Genomic DNA, 16,172 nt, shown 5'->3' on the forward strand with positions numbered 1-16,172 from the left:
AACACACCTCCATGCTGTGTAAAGGCTATTTGACCAAGAAGGAGAGTGAAGGTGCTGCATCAGACAACCTGGCCTCCACAATCACCCGACCTCAACCCAATTGAGATGGATTGGGATGAGTTGGACTGCAGAGTGAAGGAAAAGCAGCCAATAAATGCTCAGCATATGTGGGAACTCCTTCAAGACAGCTGGAAACGCATTCCAGGTGAAGCTGGTTGAGAGAATGCCAAGAGTTTGCAAAGCTGTCATCAAGGCAAAGGGTGTAAATAAGAATTTGTTCTTAACTGACTTGCCTAGTTAAATTTAAAAAAACAATTATAATTTTGAATATCTTTGAAAAGCCATTAACTGTTCTGTGTATCTAGGAATATGCTATATGTATTAACAAACAAGTGCCTTATATATTATTATCTGTGAAAAGGTGCTTATTGTGTAGGGTATGTACGCTACCATTCCAAAGATGTTTCTGTAAAAGATATTGAAGCACTAATGCTATCATGAATGAAAATTGGCATTATATAGAGCAGAAATGATACCAGAACTAGATAGTAATTCACCACTGTGCTATATGAAATGAATACACAAAAATCTAATGCTGCAATTGTTGACAAAATAATTGACTTGTTTTTAACTTTTTTTTTTATGAAATAAAAATGTTGCCTCCTTCCTAATAAAAAGGGATGTACCTACAGTTATAGGACAGGTTACATGTGTATGCATTACTTCCTGAATGTTTGGATTGGAAGGAAGTTTATCTGTTCGTGCCAGTCTGTGTTATCATTCCAAATCCTTGGCTTGACAGGTGACCACAAACAGATCTGGGACCAGGCTATAAAAGCAGACCACAGTTCTGGGACCAGGCTATAGAAGGAGACCACAGTTCTGGGACCAGGCTATAGAAGGAGACCACAGTTCTGGGACCAGGCTATAGAAGGAGACCACAGTTCTGGGACCAGGCTATAGAAGGAGACCACAGTTCTGGGATGAGGCTATAGAAGGAGACCACAGTTCTGGGACCAGGCTATAGAAGGAGACCACAGTTCTGGGACCAGGCAATAGAAGGAGACCACAGATCTGGGACCAGGCTATAGAAGGAGACCACAGATCTGGGACCAGGCTATAGAAGGAGACCACAGTTCTGGGACCAGGCTATAGAAGGAGACCACAGTTCTGGGACCAGGCTATAGAAGGAGACCACAGATCTGGGACCAGGCTATAGAAGGAGACCACAGTTCTGGGACCAGGCTATAGAAGGAGTCAACAGATCTGGGACCAGGCTATAGAAGGAGACCACAGTTCTGGGACCAGGCTATAGAAGGAGACCACAGTTCTGGGACCAGGCTATAGAAGGAGACCACAGTTCTGGGACCAGGCTATAGAAGGAGACCACAGTTCTGGGACCAGGCTATAGAAGGAGACCACAGTTCTGGGACCAGGCTAAATCATATGGGTTCAAATGTAGAAGTACTGTAAAACGGTAAAGATCTGGTGGAACTGCGTGAAGGGTGCTCTGGTGGAACTGCGTGAAGGGTGCTCTGGTGGAACTGCGTGAAGGGTGTTCTGGTGGAACTGCGTGAAGGGTGTTCTGGTGGAACTGCGTGAAGGGTGTTCTGGTGGAACTGCGTGAAGGGTGTTCTGGTGGAACTGCGTGAAGGGTGTTCTGGTGGAACTGCGTGAAGGGTGTTCTGGTGGAACTGCGTGAAGGGTGTTCTGGTGGAACTGCGTGAAGGGTGTTCTGGTGGAACTGCGCAAAGGGTGTTCTGGTGGAACTACGCGAAGGGTGTTCTGGTGGAACTGTGCGAAGGGTGCTCTGGTGGAACTGCGCGAAGGGTGCTCTGGTGGAACTGCGCGAAGGGTGTTCTGGTGGAACTGCGTGAAGGGTGTTCTGGTGGAACTGCGTGAAGGGTGTTCTGGTGGAACTGCGTGAAGGGTGTTCTGATGGAACTGCGTGAAGGGTGTTCTGGTGGAACTGCGTGAAGGGTGTTCTGGTGGAACTGTGTGAAGGGTGTTCTGATGGAACTGTGAAGGGTGTTCTGATGGAACTGTGAAGGGTGCTTCAGCTCTTGCTGTGAAAAAGGTCTGTGAAACCCAACAGTCACAATAGGCCTGATTCAGACTTAAGAAACCTTTTTTACACTTTGAGTTAACTACTTCTCAGAAGTTTGTATTCAGACTGAATGTACACAGGTCCATATAAGACTTTGCAACTCTCTCTCTCCTCTCAGAGGACCATGCCTCAGGACTACCTGGTATGACGACTACTTGCTGTTCCCAGTCCACCTGGTCGTGCTACTGCTCCTGTTTCAACTGTTCTGCCTGCGGGTATGGAACCCTGACCTGTTCACCGGACGTGCTACCTGTCCCAGACCTGCTGTTTTCAACTCTCTAGAGACAGCAGGAATGGTAGAGATACACTGAATGATAGGCTATGAAAAGCCAACTGACATTTACTCCTGAGGTGCTGACCTGTTGCACTCTCTACAACCACTGTGATTATTATTATTATTTGACCCTGCAGATCATTTAGGAACATTTGAACATCTTGGCCACGTTCTGTTATAATCTCCACCTGGCACATCATGGCACCACTCCAAAAGTAACAAAAGATAATTCCATTCAGACATCAGCCCGATAAGAAACGGAATCTTCTCCTCCTACTTGCATTAGTCAAACCCAGCCCAAAACGGTTCTTCCTGACTTAACAGGATCCGTGGTGGAATGGAAGACAGAGAAATACAACAGAAAAAAAGCACATTCAGAGCCAAGCCGTTTCTCAATAAAGAGGAAATTAAAACATCTCCGACGTTAGTGCCGGTCCACTGATGCTTACGCACAGACAACTTGTTTCTTGGAAACTTTCACATTGGATGAGTGAACACAGGGCCAGTGGTAGAAATAATTTATAAAAAAAAATATAAAATCACAGAATAACTTTCCCCCTAAAAACAGTGTTTGACACAATATCCTGGAAAAAAAAAACTAAACACGCTATTGTCACTGTGTTTAAAGAGGAAGATCTAAACTTATTTCAAACCTCGTTTACATTTGTATACAATCACATCTCTATTATACTTGGGAACAGATTTCTAAAATTAAAATAACTTGGAACTCATTTCCTCGTGTTTTTTAGGTCTTTTATGTCCAACAATAATACAAATTAAATGTAAAAAATTATAATCACACCAGGCTATTAGAAACCATCATGTCCGCTTCGTGGGCGTGCCTCATTTCCCCAATGCCGTGCACTATATAGGGAATAGGGTACAATTTGGGACTCTCAGACTACTTAAGCTCTCCACAGTCCGCGATGGTGATACTCTTGGAGGTACGCCCCGAACGAGATCCGAACATCTCCACTTTCCTGATCACATCCAGTCCCTGGGTCACGCTGCCAAACACAACATGTTTCCCATCCAGCCTGAGAGAGAAGAGGAAGAGGTTTATTAACTTTCCCCTGGATGGAGAAAGAAAATAATAATTGACTGGGGACAGTCTACAATCTGCATGTAGACAGCGTCTCAGCGTAGTCCTGATCTAGGATCAGGTCCTCCCTGCCCACACAATATTATTCTTTATGATATAAACTGATCCTACAGTGCCTCTGGAAAGTATTCAGACCCCTTGACTTTCATGATTGTTAAGTTACAGCCTCAAATGGATTAAGTCTTCTTCACCCCCCCTCAATCTACACACAATACCCCATAATGACAAAGCAAAAATATTCACATTTCTTGCTAATTTATTACAAATAAAAACTGAAATATGCATTTACAAAAGTATTCAGACCCTTTACTCAGTACTTTGTTGAAGCACCTTTGGCAGCGATTACAGCCTCGGGTCTTCTTGGGTATGACGCTACAAGCTTGGCACACCTGTATTTGGGGGGTTTCTCCCATTCTTCTCTTCAAATCCTCTCAAGCTCTGTCAGGTTGGATGGGGGAGCGTTGCTGCACAGCTAATTTCAGGTCTCTCCAGAGATGTTCGATCGGGTTCAAGTTCGGGCTCTGGCTGGACCACTCAAGGACATTGAGACTTGTCCTGAAGACACACACCTGCATTGTCTAGGCTGTGTGCTTAGGGTCGTTGTCCTGTTGGAAGGTGAACCTTCACTCCAGTCTGAGGTCCTGAGCAGGTTTTCATCAAGGATCTCTGTAATTTGCTCCGTTAATCTTTCCCCTCGATCCTGACTAGTCTCCCAGTCCCTGCCGCTGAAAAACATCCCCACAGCATGATGCTGCCACCACCATGCTTCACCGTAGGGATGGTGCCAGATTTCCTCCAGGCATGACACTTGGCATTTAGGCCAAAGAGTTCAATCTTTGTTTCATCAGACCAGAGAATATTGTTTCTCATGGTCTGAGAGTCTTTAGGAAAACTCCAAGCGGGCTGTCATGTGCCTTTTACTGAGGAGTGACTTCCGCCTGGCCACTCTACCATAATGGCCTAACTGGTGGACTGCTGCAGAGATGGTTGTCCTTCTGGAAGGTTCTCCCATCTCCACAGAGGAATTCTAGAGCTCTGTCAGAGTGACCATCGGGTTCTTGGTCACCTTCCTGACCAAGGCCCTTCTCCTCCGATTGCTCAGTTTGGCTGGGCGGCCAGCTCTAGGAAGAGTCTTGGTGGTTCCAAACTTCTTCCATTTAAGAATGATGGAGGCCACTGTGTTCTTGGGGACCTTAAATGCTGCCTAAATGTTTTAGTACCCTTCCCCAGATTTGTGCCCCGACACAATCCTATCTCTGAGCTCTACGGACAATTCCTTTGACCTCATGGCCTGGTTTCTGCTCTGACATGCACCGTCAACTGTGAGACCTTTATATAGACAGGTTTGTGCCTTTCCAAATCACGTCCAATCAATTGAATTTACCACAGGGGGACTCCAATCAAGTTGTAGAAACATCTCAAGGATGATCAGGATGAAAACAGGATGCACCTGAGTTTTTAAAGTCTCGTAGCAAAGGGTCTGAATACTTATGTAAATAAGGTATTTGCTTATTTTAAATACATTTGCTAAAATTTCAACAACAAAAAAACTGTTTATGCGTATTGTGTGTAGATTGCTGAGGATCTTTAAAACAATCTATTTTAGAATAAGGCTGTAACGTAAGAACATGTGGAAAAAGTAAAGGTGTCTGAATACTTTTAGTAGGACTGCAGATATACAGTGCATTCTCAGACACTATCAACACAGCAGGCCCTGGTCTGTTTCTCTGTCCGTACCACTCTGTCTTGTCGGTGCAGATGAAGAACTGAGAGCCGTTGGTGTTGGGCCCAGCGTTGGCCATTGACAGAATGCCTAAATGGAAAAACGAAACACCACATTACATTATGTAACTAGACCCTAAGTGATGCCTGTCAAGTTAGCTTGAGGTACTGTACACAAACACTTGTCAAGACAAGCCGAGTTTCAGTTCGTATGACAACATCCTTGATATCTAGTTAGTGATCTGAAATATCAAGAGGCCTAATTACTCAGAATCAGAAACAGCTAGATTTGGTCAATTGATTCTTTATGGCTGTGTTAACCGAAATAGGTAATCGTCCTCAACCACAATAAGTTGGTTATGCAGTAAGGCTCTCGTTGAAACATCCGCAATGCAATGCTGCCATCTAGTGGTACGAAGGGGACTCATTAAAAAATAACCCAAAAAGGTAGGCTACAGTATTCTGGAAATACATTTGAAATCTAGAATGTTGCCAGATCATTTCAATCTAGAATGTTCCCAGATCATTTTAATCTAGAATGTTCCCAGATCATTTCAATCTAGAATGTTCCCAGATCATTTCAATCTAGAATGTTCCCAGATCATTTTAATCTAGAATGTTCCCAGATCATTTTAATCTAGAATGTTCCCAGATCATTTTAATCTAGAATGTTCCCAGATCATTTTAATCTAGCATGTCAATCGATCACTTGTCAATTCCATTGCAGTCAGTCGTCGGCAAGCCATTTCTTTCACATGATAACGAGCGATTGGGAGTTGGCATAATAGCACAAACAGACTGACACTCAGGCAAGATCAGGTCAACTTGAACCCAGACAAAACAGAAAGGGTGAATCACTTACCAGGTCCCGTGTGCTTCAGTTCGAAGTTCTCATCTTTGAATTTGGGTCCGTAGATAGATTTCCCTCCGGTTCCATTGTGATTAGTGAAGTCTCCCCCCTACAGAGTCACACATTTAGAGGGGTCAGAGAAAGGCTTACATGTGTTTGGGGCAAAGATACAATGAGTTACCACAATATTAATAAAGAAAGGTATAGGTGATCATTAGGGGTTCTCAAACTAAAACATTACTTGACCTACCTGGCACATGAACTGTGGGATGATCCGGTGGAAGATGGATCCCTTGTAGCCAAAACCATGTTCTCCTGTGCACAGTGCTCTGAAATTCTCTGAGAGGGAGAAATAATGGTTTAGCCAGGGCTCTCCAACCCTGTTCCAGGAGAGACATCGTCCTGTAGGTTTTTCGCTCTAGCCCCCAGTTGTAAACTAACCTGATGTCAGTTTATCAAGCAGCTAATTATTAGAGTCACCTGAGGTTGCAGTGGAACCCTACAGGACGGTAGCTCTCCGGGAACACGGTGGGAGAGCCCTAGTTAATAGGGTTACAACACGAACAACAGGATGTACGAATACAATAACTCTTATTCAAAGTATGAATTACACACACACACACACACACAAACTCTCTGGACTCGGACATTGCTCATTTTGATAGGTTCTAATTTCTTCTTTTAAAAAACAACATTTGGATTATGTGTGTATTGTTAGAAATTAATGCACTATTGGAGCTAGAAACATAGGTGGTGAAGCATTAAACTGAAGTTGATCGATCCCTGTCGAGGGAGGAGCAGATTGTTGTATATAAAACAGTCACACTTAGCAACTTCAACTCTTGCACATTTTCTCATGAAAAGTATATTTCAACACTCGGCTGCTCAGGCAAAATTGCCAAACTACTAAACTTGGAACCAATCAAAACTCCTGTACATACCCGGTGTGATGAAGGCAACCAATGACCTGCTTCTATCTACAATGTAAACACAGCCTCTTGTGAAAATGTGAACCTGCTGTCTGATTACGCTAGAGGATCAGGTATAGCTAGCTAGCTCCCAGACTGAAGAGGATCAGATATAGCTAGCTAGCTCCCAGACTGAAGAGGATCAGATATAGCTAGCTAGCTCCCAGACTGAAGAGGATCAGATATAGCTAGCTAGCTCCCAGACTGAAGAGGATCAGATATAGCTAGCTAGCGCCCAGACTGAAGAGGATCAGGTATAGCTAGCTAGCTCCAAGACTGAAGAGGATCAGGTATAGCTAGCTAGCTCCCAGACTGAAGAGGATCAGATATAGCTAGCTAGCGCCCAGACTGAAGGGGATCAGATATAGCTAGCTAGCTCCCAGACTGAAGAGGATCAGATATAGCTAGCTAGCTCCCAGACTGAAGAGGATCAGGTATAGCTAGCTAGCTCCAAGACTGAAGAGGATCGGGTATAGCTAGCTCCAAGACTGAAGAGGATCAGATATAGCTAGCTAGCTCCCAGACTGAAGAGGATCAGATATAGCTAGCTAGCTCCCAGACTGAAGAGGATCAGATATAGCTAGCTAGCTCCCAGACTGAAGGGGATCAGATATAGCTAGCTAGCTCCCAGACTGAAGAGGATCAGGTATAGCTAGCTAGCTCTCAGACTGAAGAGGATCAGGTATAGCTAGCTAGCTCCCAGACTGAAGAGGATCAGATATAGCTAGCTAGCGCCCAGACTGAAGAGGATCAGATATAGCTAGCTAGCGCCCAGACTGAAGGGGATCAGATATAGCTAGCTAGCTCCCAGACTGAAGGGGATCAGATATAGCTAGCTAGCTCCCAGACTGAAGAGGATCAGGTATAGCTAGCTAGCTCTCAGACTGAAGAGGATCAGGTATAGCTAGCTAGCTCCCAGACTGAAGGGGATCAGATATAGCTAGCTAGCGCCCAGACTGAAGGGGATCAGATATAGCTAGCTAGCTCCCAGACTGAAGAGGATCAGGTATAGCTAGCTAGCGCCCAGACTGAAGGGGATCAGATATAGCTAGCTAGCTCCCAGACTGAAGAGGATCAGGTATAGCTAGCTAGCTCTCAGACTGAAGAGGATCAGGTATAGCTAGCTAGCTCCCAGACTGAAGGGGATCAGATATAGCTAGCTAGCGCCCAGACTGAAGGGGATCAGATATAGCTAGCTAGCTCCCAGACTGAAGAGGATTAGGTATAGCTAGCTAGCTCCCAGACTGAAGGGGATCAGATATAGCTAGCTAGCTCCCAGACTGAAGAGGATCAGATATAGCTAGCTAGCTCCCAGACTGAAGAGGATCAGGTATAGCTAGCTAGCTCCCAGACTGAAGAGGATCAGGTATAGCTAGCTAGCTCCCAGACTGAAGAGGATCAGATATAGCTAGCTAGCTCCCAGACTGAAGGGGATCAGATATAGCTAGCTAGCTCCCAGACTGAAGAGGATCAGATATAGCTAGCTAGCTCCCAGACTGAAGAGGATCAGATATAGCTAGCTAGCTCCCAGACTGAAGGGGATCAGATATAGCTAGCTAGCTCCCAGACTGAAGAGGATCAGATATAGCTAGCTAGCTCCCAGACTGAAGAGGATCAGATATAGCTAGCTAGCTCCCAGACTGAAGGGGATCAGATATAGCTAGCTAGCTCCAAGACTGAAATTAGATACATATCTGTTTGAGTAGACTTGAAATATGGAGCAGGCATTACAACTTGTCTTGAGCATATGAAGAGGTAGCTCTGTGGAGCATTTAGACAATTTATCAGCTAGCCAATGTGTCAGGTTAGACGAGCCAGCTACTGTAAATGTCAATTTGTCAGCTAGCCAATGTGCCAGGTTAGACTAGCCAGCTACTGTAAATGTCAATTTGTCAGCTAGCCAATGTGCCAGGTTAGACTAGCCAGCTACTGTAAATGTCAATTTGTCAGCTAGCCAATGTGCCAGGTTAGACGAGCCAGCTACTGTAAATGTCAATGTGTGTTTCATTAGCTCTCACTCCTCTGTCAGTGAATTCAAATAGTTGAAATTAGGATTTGGCATGATTATACACACACACAGTGCATTCGGAAAGTATTCAGACTCCTTGACTATTTCCACATTTTGTTACGTTACAGCCTTATTGACAAATGTAATACAGTTTTCCTCCCTCTTCAATCTACACACAATAACCCATAATGACAAAGCAAAAACAGTTTTTGGGATATTTTTGCTATTCTAGTACAAATAAATTGAAATCTCACATTTTACACAAGTATTCAGACCCTTTACTCAGTACTTTGAAGCACCTTTGGCAGCAAATGTAATACATTTGAGAATAAGGCTGTAAGGTAACAAAATGTGGAAAAAGTCAAGGAGTTTGAATACTTTCTGAAGGCACTGTACATACGAACAAAGACCAAGTGTGTCACCATTTGAGTACGGTGGCAAGTAGCAACGGTGTCTCAGGCAGTATTTAAATATACTCTAACCTACTAAATCTAACTAATATAAAACACAACATGTAAAGTGTTGGTCCCATGTTTCATGAGCTGAAACTAAAGATACCAGAAATTTTCCACAAACAAAAAGCTTTTCTCTCTCAAATGTTGTACATCCCTGTTAGGGAGCATTTCTCCTTCACCAAGAGAATCCATCCACCTGACAGGTGTGGCATATCAAAAAGTTGATTAGAAAGCATGATCATTACACAAGTGCACCTTGTGCTGGGGACAAAAGGCCACTAAAATGTGCAGTTGTGTCACACAACACAATGCTACTGCCTACCCCGGTCGACGCTGGTCCAATTGTACGCCGCCATATGGGACTCCCAATCATGGCCGGTTGTGATACAACCTGGTTTCGAACCAGGGACTGTAGTGACACCTCTTGCACTGAAATGCAGTGCCTTAGACTGCTGCACCACTTAGGAGCCTGTTTGTCTGTCCAGCTAGAGAACATACAAGTATTTATTTAAAAAATATACATAATTGACATTGGCAACAAATTGAAATGCGTTCAGAAATAAATATACACAATATGTAAAAAAAAAATAAAAAAAATAAAACCAGCTCCTCCCGACAGAGATCGATCATCTCTAAAAGTAAAAACACATGGCCTAGTACAGCCCACCACCTAATAAGCATTTCACCGCACCTGTGATAAAAGATGATGTATGCGACCAATAGAGTTTGATTTGATTAAATAGGACTGAATCATGAATAGTTGTTCTCCCCCTTACCTGCTGTTTTGGGCACAACATCTGCATTCAGCTGCAAAATTAAAAAAACAGCATACGTTATGAGACAGTCAGTTGCATGCAGCTAGCTAATCTGATTAAATCATGCTGTAATACACAATTCATTGCTATATAAAGCCTGAAACTAATTCCCATCAAAAATCACGTAAATTACAAGCCAGAATGTTGAATACAATTACATTTAAAAAGGAAACACTACCAGTTGTCCTTTTGCTGCTTGAAATGTTAGGGTTAGGAAAGTATTGTTTACCAAACTTTCTAGAGAGCCGGTAGGTGGTTGGATATGCAGTTCTCTCGTCAATAGCTAACAGAAGCAAGCAATGAGAGGATGAAGAACAAAATCAGTGCCTTCGGGAAAATATTCAGACCCCTTGACTTTTTCCACAATGTTACCTTACAGCCTTATTCTAAAATGTATTGAAATTGTTTCCCCTCCCCCTTATGTATTTTATTTAACTTATTTTATTTAACTTTAAGGTAAGTCAGTTAAGAACAAATGCTTATTTACAATGACTGCCTACTCCGGACGACGCTGGGCCAATTGTGCGCCGCCCTATGAGACTCCCAATCATGGGCGGATGTGATACAGCCTGGATTCGAACCAGGGTGTCGCCTCTTGCACTGGGAGCGCACGCACATACATTTTTGATAATTTATTAAAAATTAAACAGAATTATTACATTATTATTACATAAGTATTCAGACCCTTTACTCAGTACTTTGTTGAAGCACCTTTGGCAGCGATTAGAGCCTCAAGTCTTCTTGGGTATGATGGTACAATCTTGGCACACCTGTATTTGGGGAGTTTCTCCCATTCTTCTCTGCAGATCCTCTCAAGCTCTGTCAGGTTGGATGGGGAGCGTTGCTGCACAGCTATTTTCCGTTCTCTGCTTAGGGTCTTTGTAACGTTGGAAGGTGAACCTTCACCCCCAGTCTGAGGTCCTGAGCACTCTGTAGCAGGTTTTCATCAAGGATCTCTATGTACTTTGCTCCGTTCATATTTGCTTTGATCCTGACCAGTCTCCCAGTCCCTGAAAAACATTGCCACAACATGATGCTGCCTCCACCATGCTTCACCGTAGGGATGGTGTCAAGTTTCCTCCAGACGTGACGCTTGGCATTCAGGCCAAAGAGTTCAATCTTGGTTTCATCAGATCAGAGAATTGTGTTTCTCATGATCTGAGAGTCTTTAGGTGTCTTTTGGCAAACTCCAAGTGGGCTGTTGTGTGCCTTTTACTGAGGAGTGGCTTTCGTCTGACCACTCTACCATAAAGGCCTAATTGGTGGAGTGCTGCAGAGATGGTTGTCCTTCTGGAAGATTCTCCCATCTACACAGAGGAACTCTGGAGCTCTGTCAGAGTGACCATCAGGTTCTTGGTCACCTCCCTGACCAAGGCCCTTCTCCCCCGATTGCTCAGTTTGGCTGGGCAGCCAGCTCAAGGAAGAGTCTTGGTGGTTCTAAACTTCTTCCATTTAAGAATGATGGAGGCCACTGTGTTCTTGGGGACCTTCAATGCTGCCTAAGTGTTTTGGTACCCTTCCCCAGATCGGCGCCTCTAAATAATCCTGTCTCGGGCGCTCAACGGACAATTTCTTCAACCTCATGGCTTGGTCTTTGCTCTGACATGCACTGTCAACTGTAGGACCTTATATAGACAGTTGTGTGCCTTTCCAAATCACGTCCAATCAATTCAATTGACTACAGGTGGACTCCAAGAAAATTAAAGAAACATCTCAAGGAGGATCAATGGAAACCCCATTGTTATCATTATGGGGGTATGTTCCATTGTTATCATTATGGGGGTATGTTCCATTGTTATCATTATGGGGGTATGTTCCATTGTTATCATTATGGGGGTATGTTCCATTGTTATCATTATGGGGGTATGTTCCATTGTTATCATTATGGGGGTATGTTCCATTGTTATCATTATGGGGGTATGTTCCATTGTTATCATTATGGGGGTATGTTCCATTGTTATCATTATGGGGGTATGTTCCATTGTTATCATTATGGGGGTATGTTCCATTGTTATCATTATGGGGTATGGTGGGTAGATTGATTAAATAAATAAAAAAGTCCTCAATTTTAGAGTAAGGCTATAACATCAACATGTGGAAAAAGTCAAGGGGTCTGAATACTTTCTGAAGGCACTGTGTGTGTGTGTGTGTGTGATATATATATAAATAATATGCATCTGGTGGACATGATGCCCAAGTGAACCATATACCTACTAAAAAGTCTGGTAAACAATACTTTATTTTGTTTAAAATCTGGAACAACTGAAGGATAAGTTTAAATGTAATTTTGTTAAACGTTCTGGCGTTTAAATTCCGATGTCCACCAGATGCATATTATACGTTTAGTTTAGCTTAATGTCTAGCCCGCATTTGACACACGGGCTTCGCTTTTCATTCCCCTTGTTAAATGCTGGTTAGTTATAGTCTGTACTACCACACAGTAAAACAACTCAGGAGATGAACATATTGAACACATGCGGCTCCATTTGACTTCCGCCGGAACACAAAGAGTTTGATGCATCTGGTGGACATGAGGAATATTTACAAGATTTTACAGGCATCCGTTTCAGGCTGCATATTAACCAAATAATTGCGTATTAAATCAGACTAGTAGCTAGTTTGTACTGTAGGCCCAGTTCTACAGGGCTGGCATACTAACTAGTTGGGCTGTAATTTAGGTCCAAATGAGTTCTTCACGTCGGTTTCCAGTCGCATCTGATGCATTATCAGACGCATACTCGTCATCTCAAAGGCCGAGGCCCAAAACAAATGAACTACTTAATAGCCCAGTTACGTAAACCATCGGATCAAGTTCTTAGTAAAGACTCCTGAACTCACCTCGAAGGTTACTCTTCCGACGGGCTGGTTGTCAGCTGCAATGTCAAAGTAGACGACCGGGTTGGCGGCTGCTGGGCCAGCAGAACACATCCGAGCGGCGGTAAACGCCAACGAACGTCCTGAAATGAGCTTGACCCTACTCGGTAAAGCGGCAAGTAGCATTTTTAAGGCTGGGTGTGAACATAAAATGGACTTGAGATGGTGTGAAGTACCACGTTAAGTGGTTACATATGCCGCTGTGACCGCAAGGAGGAAGGTCTTCCCTAAGATCTCGGAAGAATATATACGGTTTGTGAAACCCGGACGCGCAACATCGCGAGAGTTCCCGGGACGCGTTAGAAACAGAATGGGAAGACCTGGGTTTGAGAAGTGAAACATTATTCCTTAGTTGTTCATTTTCTCGAAACCTAAAGGCACAACCTCGATTCGAGCCAATGTCTTAAATAGTTGAACATGTTATTACTCCAACCTCGTGAAAGTGACAAACTGACACGTTTTTTATTTTCGTCAAAAACAACTTTATATTGATGGAGTGCCTTTTGATTTGACTGCCTGCACATGCGCAGTTCGGCTCGAGACACCAATGGAACTAGATGCACAAGCGTTTCGCTACACTCGCAATTACATCTGATAACCATGTGTATGTGACAAATAACATTTGATAATGCGAATATTCAACTTTTGTTGCACACATCCAGATAACGCTGTGTACTATTTTGCGCTGAACCCTGTTGTTGTGACCTAGGCGTTAGACCTTATGACGTGTTCCCATGCATAGATAGATACAGTAAAGAGGTCAATGTGGTTTGGATATACACTGAACAGAAATATAATTGCAACATGTAAAGTGCTGGTTTCATGAGCTGAAATAAAATATCCCAGAAATGTTCCATATGCACAAAATATTTATTTCTCTCAAATTGTGTGCACGGAGGGCTCGTGTTTCGGAAGACGCATGGCTCTCGACCTTCCCCAGGAGTTGCAGTGATGGGACAAGACTGTAACTAATATCACAAAATAGGGGAGAAAAAGGGGTAAAAAGTACCACAAGATAAATAAGATAGGCCACACCTGTCAGGTTGATGGATTATCGAGAAGCTGATTAAACAGCCTGATCAATACACCGTTGCTGATGCACATTCCCAGGGAAAAAAATGGATAGATTTCTGTTATTAACAGGTCTCTCTATTCATTTCCATATATATTAACATATCCTAGGACCAACAGATAATCATTATATCGTAGCCTCCCTTGCAGATCTTAAGCCTAAATACGTGGTTCGCCCCTCCTCTCTGTTTTTTTTTCTTCCCCCCCATTTGAAAATGGAATCTTCCACAGAAAATGGTATCTTCCACTGAAAATGGTATCTTCCATAGAAAATGGTATCTTCCACAGAAAATGGTATCTTCCACAGTGGTTGTTACAGATTTGGGGTGCCTACTAAATCAAACCTGTTCATGTGTAATGAAAAAATATCAAATGGTAGCTTTGTACCGCTTAGCTCTAGTCCAGGGTGTTACGTACGTGTAAGGCACTGGATCAGAGTTAATGATCTCCATGGGATTGATATAGCTGAGGTTTCAAATTCAGATATTAAATAAATGAACTAGGGATGTGGCAGTGCGTTGTCAAAAGATTAAGCAATTGATTTCATGATTTAATTGACAGGGCTACATTGATATCAGTTATTCTATCAACATCCAATAATATATGTCTCTCTTGTACTGTAACATAACCGATTTCTAAAGCATAATGAAGTTTAAAATGTTAGGCTATGTTTACAATAATGTTTACAATAATGTTTACAATAACCAGGATGTTTTAAACGGCCACGCTCAAGGTCCTAAACGATATCTTAACCGACATCGATAAGAAACATTACTGTGCAGCCGTATTCATTGATCTGGCTTTCGACTCTGTCAATCACCACATCCTCATCGGCAGACTCGACAGCCTTGGTTTCTCAAATGATTGCCTCGCCTGGTTCACCAACTACTTCTCTGATAGAGTCCAGTGTGTAAAATCAGAGGGTCTGCTGTCCGGACCTCTGGCAGTCTCCATGGGGGTGCCACAGGGTTCAATTATTGGACCGAATCTCTTCTCTGTATACATCAATAATGTCGCTCTTGCTGCTGGTGAGTCTCTGATCCACCTCTACGCAGACGACACCATTCTGTATACTTCTGGCCCTTCTTTGGACACTGTTAACAACCCTCCAGGCAAGCTTCAATGCCATACAACTCTCCTTCCGTGGCCTCCAATTGCTCTTAAATACAAGTGAAACTAAATGCATGCTCTTCAACCGATCACTGCCTGCACCTGCCCGCCCGTCCAACATCACTACTCTGGACGGCTCTGACTTAGAATACGTGGACAACTACAGATACCTAGGTGTCTGGTTAGACTAAACTCTCCTTCCAGACCCACATCAAACATCTCCAATCCAAAGTTAAATCTAGAATTGGCTTCCTATTTCGCAACAAAGCATCCTTCACTCATGCTGCCAAACATACCCTTGTAAAACTGACCATCCTACCAATCCTCGACTTCGGCGATGTCATTTACAAAATATCCTCCAATACCCAACTCAACAAACTGGATGCAGTCTATCACAGTGCAATCCGTTTTGTCACCAAAGCCCCATATACTACCCACCATTGCGACCTGTACACTCTCATTGGCTGGCCCTCGCTTCATACTCGTCGCCAAACCCACTGGCTCCATGTCATCTACAAGACCCTGCTAGGTAAAGTCCCCCCTTATCTCAGCTCGCTGGTCACCATAGCATCACCTACCTGTAGCACGCGCTCCAGCAGGTATATCTCTCTGGTCACCCCCAAAACCAATTCTTTCTTTGGCCGCCTCTCCTTCCAGTTCTCTGCTGCCAATGACTGGAACGAACTACAAAAATCTCTGAAACTGGAAACACTTATCTCCCTCACTAGCTTTAAGCACCAACTGTCAGAGCAGCTCACAGATTACTGCACCTGTACATAGCCCACCTATAATTTAGCCCAAACAACTACCTCTTTC

General features: G+C 43.5%; 1 protein-coding gene across 1 annotated transcript; it reads right to left on the bottom strand.

Moving 5' to 3' along the window:
- Window positions 1–2,644: 2,644 nt before the first annotated feature.
- On the bottom strand, window positions 2,645–13,426 carry LOC139377015 (peptidyl-prolyl cis-trans isomerase A-like). The gene is made up of 6 exons (XM_071120082.1): window positions 13,140–13,426; window positions 10,263–10,293; window positions 6,306–6,394; window positions 6,068–6,164; window positions 5,221–5,296; window positions 2,645–3,418 (listed from the first exon to the last, which is right to left on the bottom strand). The coding sequence occupies exons 1-6, from the start codon at window positions 13,299–13,301 to the stop codon at window positions 3,283–3,285; spliced, it is 591 nt and encodes a 196-aa protein (XP_070976183.1). The 5' UTR covers window positions 13,302–13,426; the 3' UTR covers window positions 2,645–3,282.
- Between the last annotated feature and the right edge of the window lie 2,746 nt (window positions 13,427–16,172).

This window comes from Oncorhynchus clarkii, chromosome 20, assembly GCF_045791955.1.
Source record: "Oncorhynchus clarkii lewisi isolate Uvic-CL-2024 chromosome 20, UVic_Ocla_1.0, whole genome shotgun sequence".
NCBI lineage: Eukaryota > Metazoa > Chordata > Actinopteri > Salmoniformes > Salmonidae > Oncorhynchus > Oncorhynchus clarkii.

Bases quoted from the DNA above. Each gene is read 5' to 3' on its own strand.
- LOC139377015 (XM_071120082.1), bottom strand. From the start codon at position 13,301: ATGCTACTTGCCGCTTTACCGAGTAGGGTCAAGCTCATTTCAGGACGT. The intron at 5,297-6,067 runs GTAAGTGATTCA...TTTTCCATTTAG, and splicing joins ACTGAAGCACACGGGACCTG to GCATTCTGTCAATGGCCAAC. The intron at 3,419-5,220 runs GTACGGACAGAG...CTTCTCTCTCAG, and splicing joins TGCACCGACAAGACAGAGTG to GCTGGATGGGAAACATGTTG.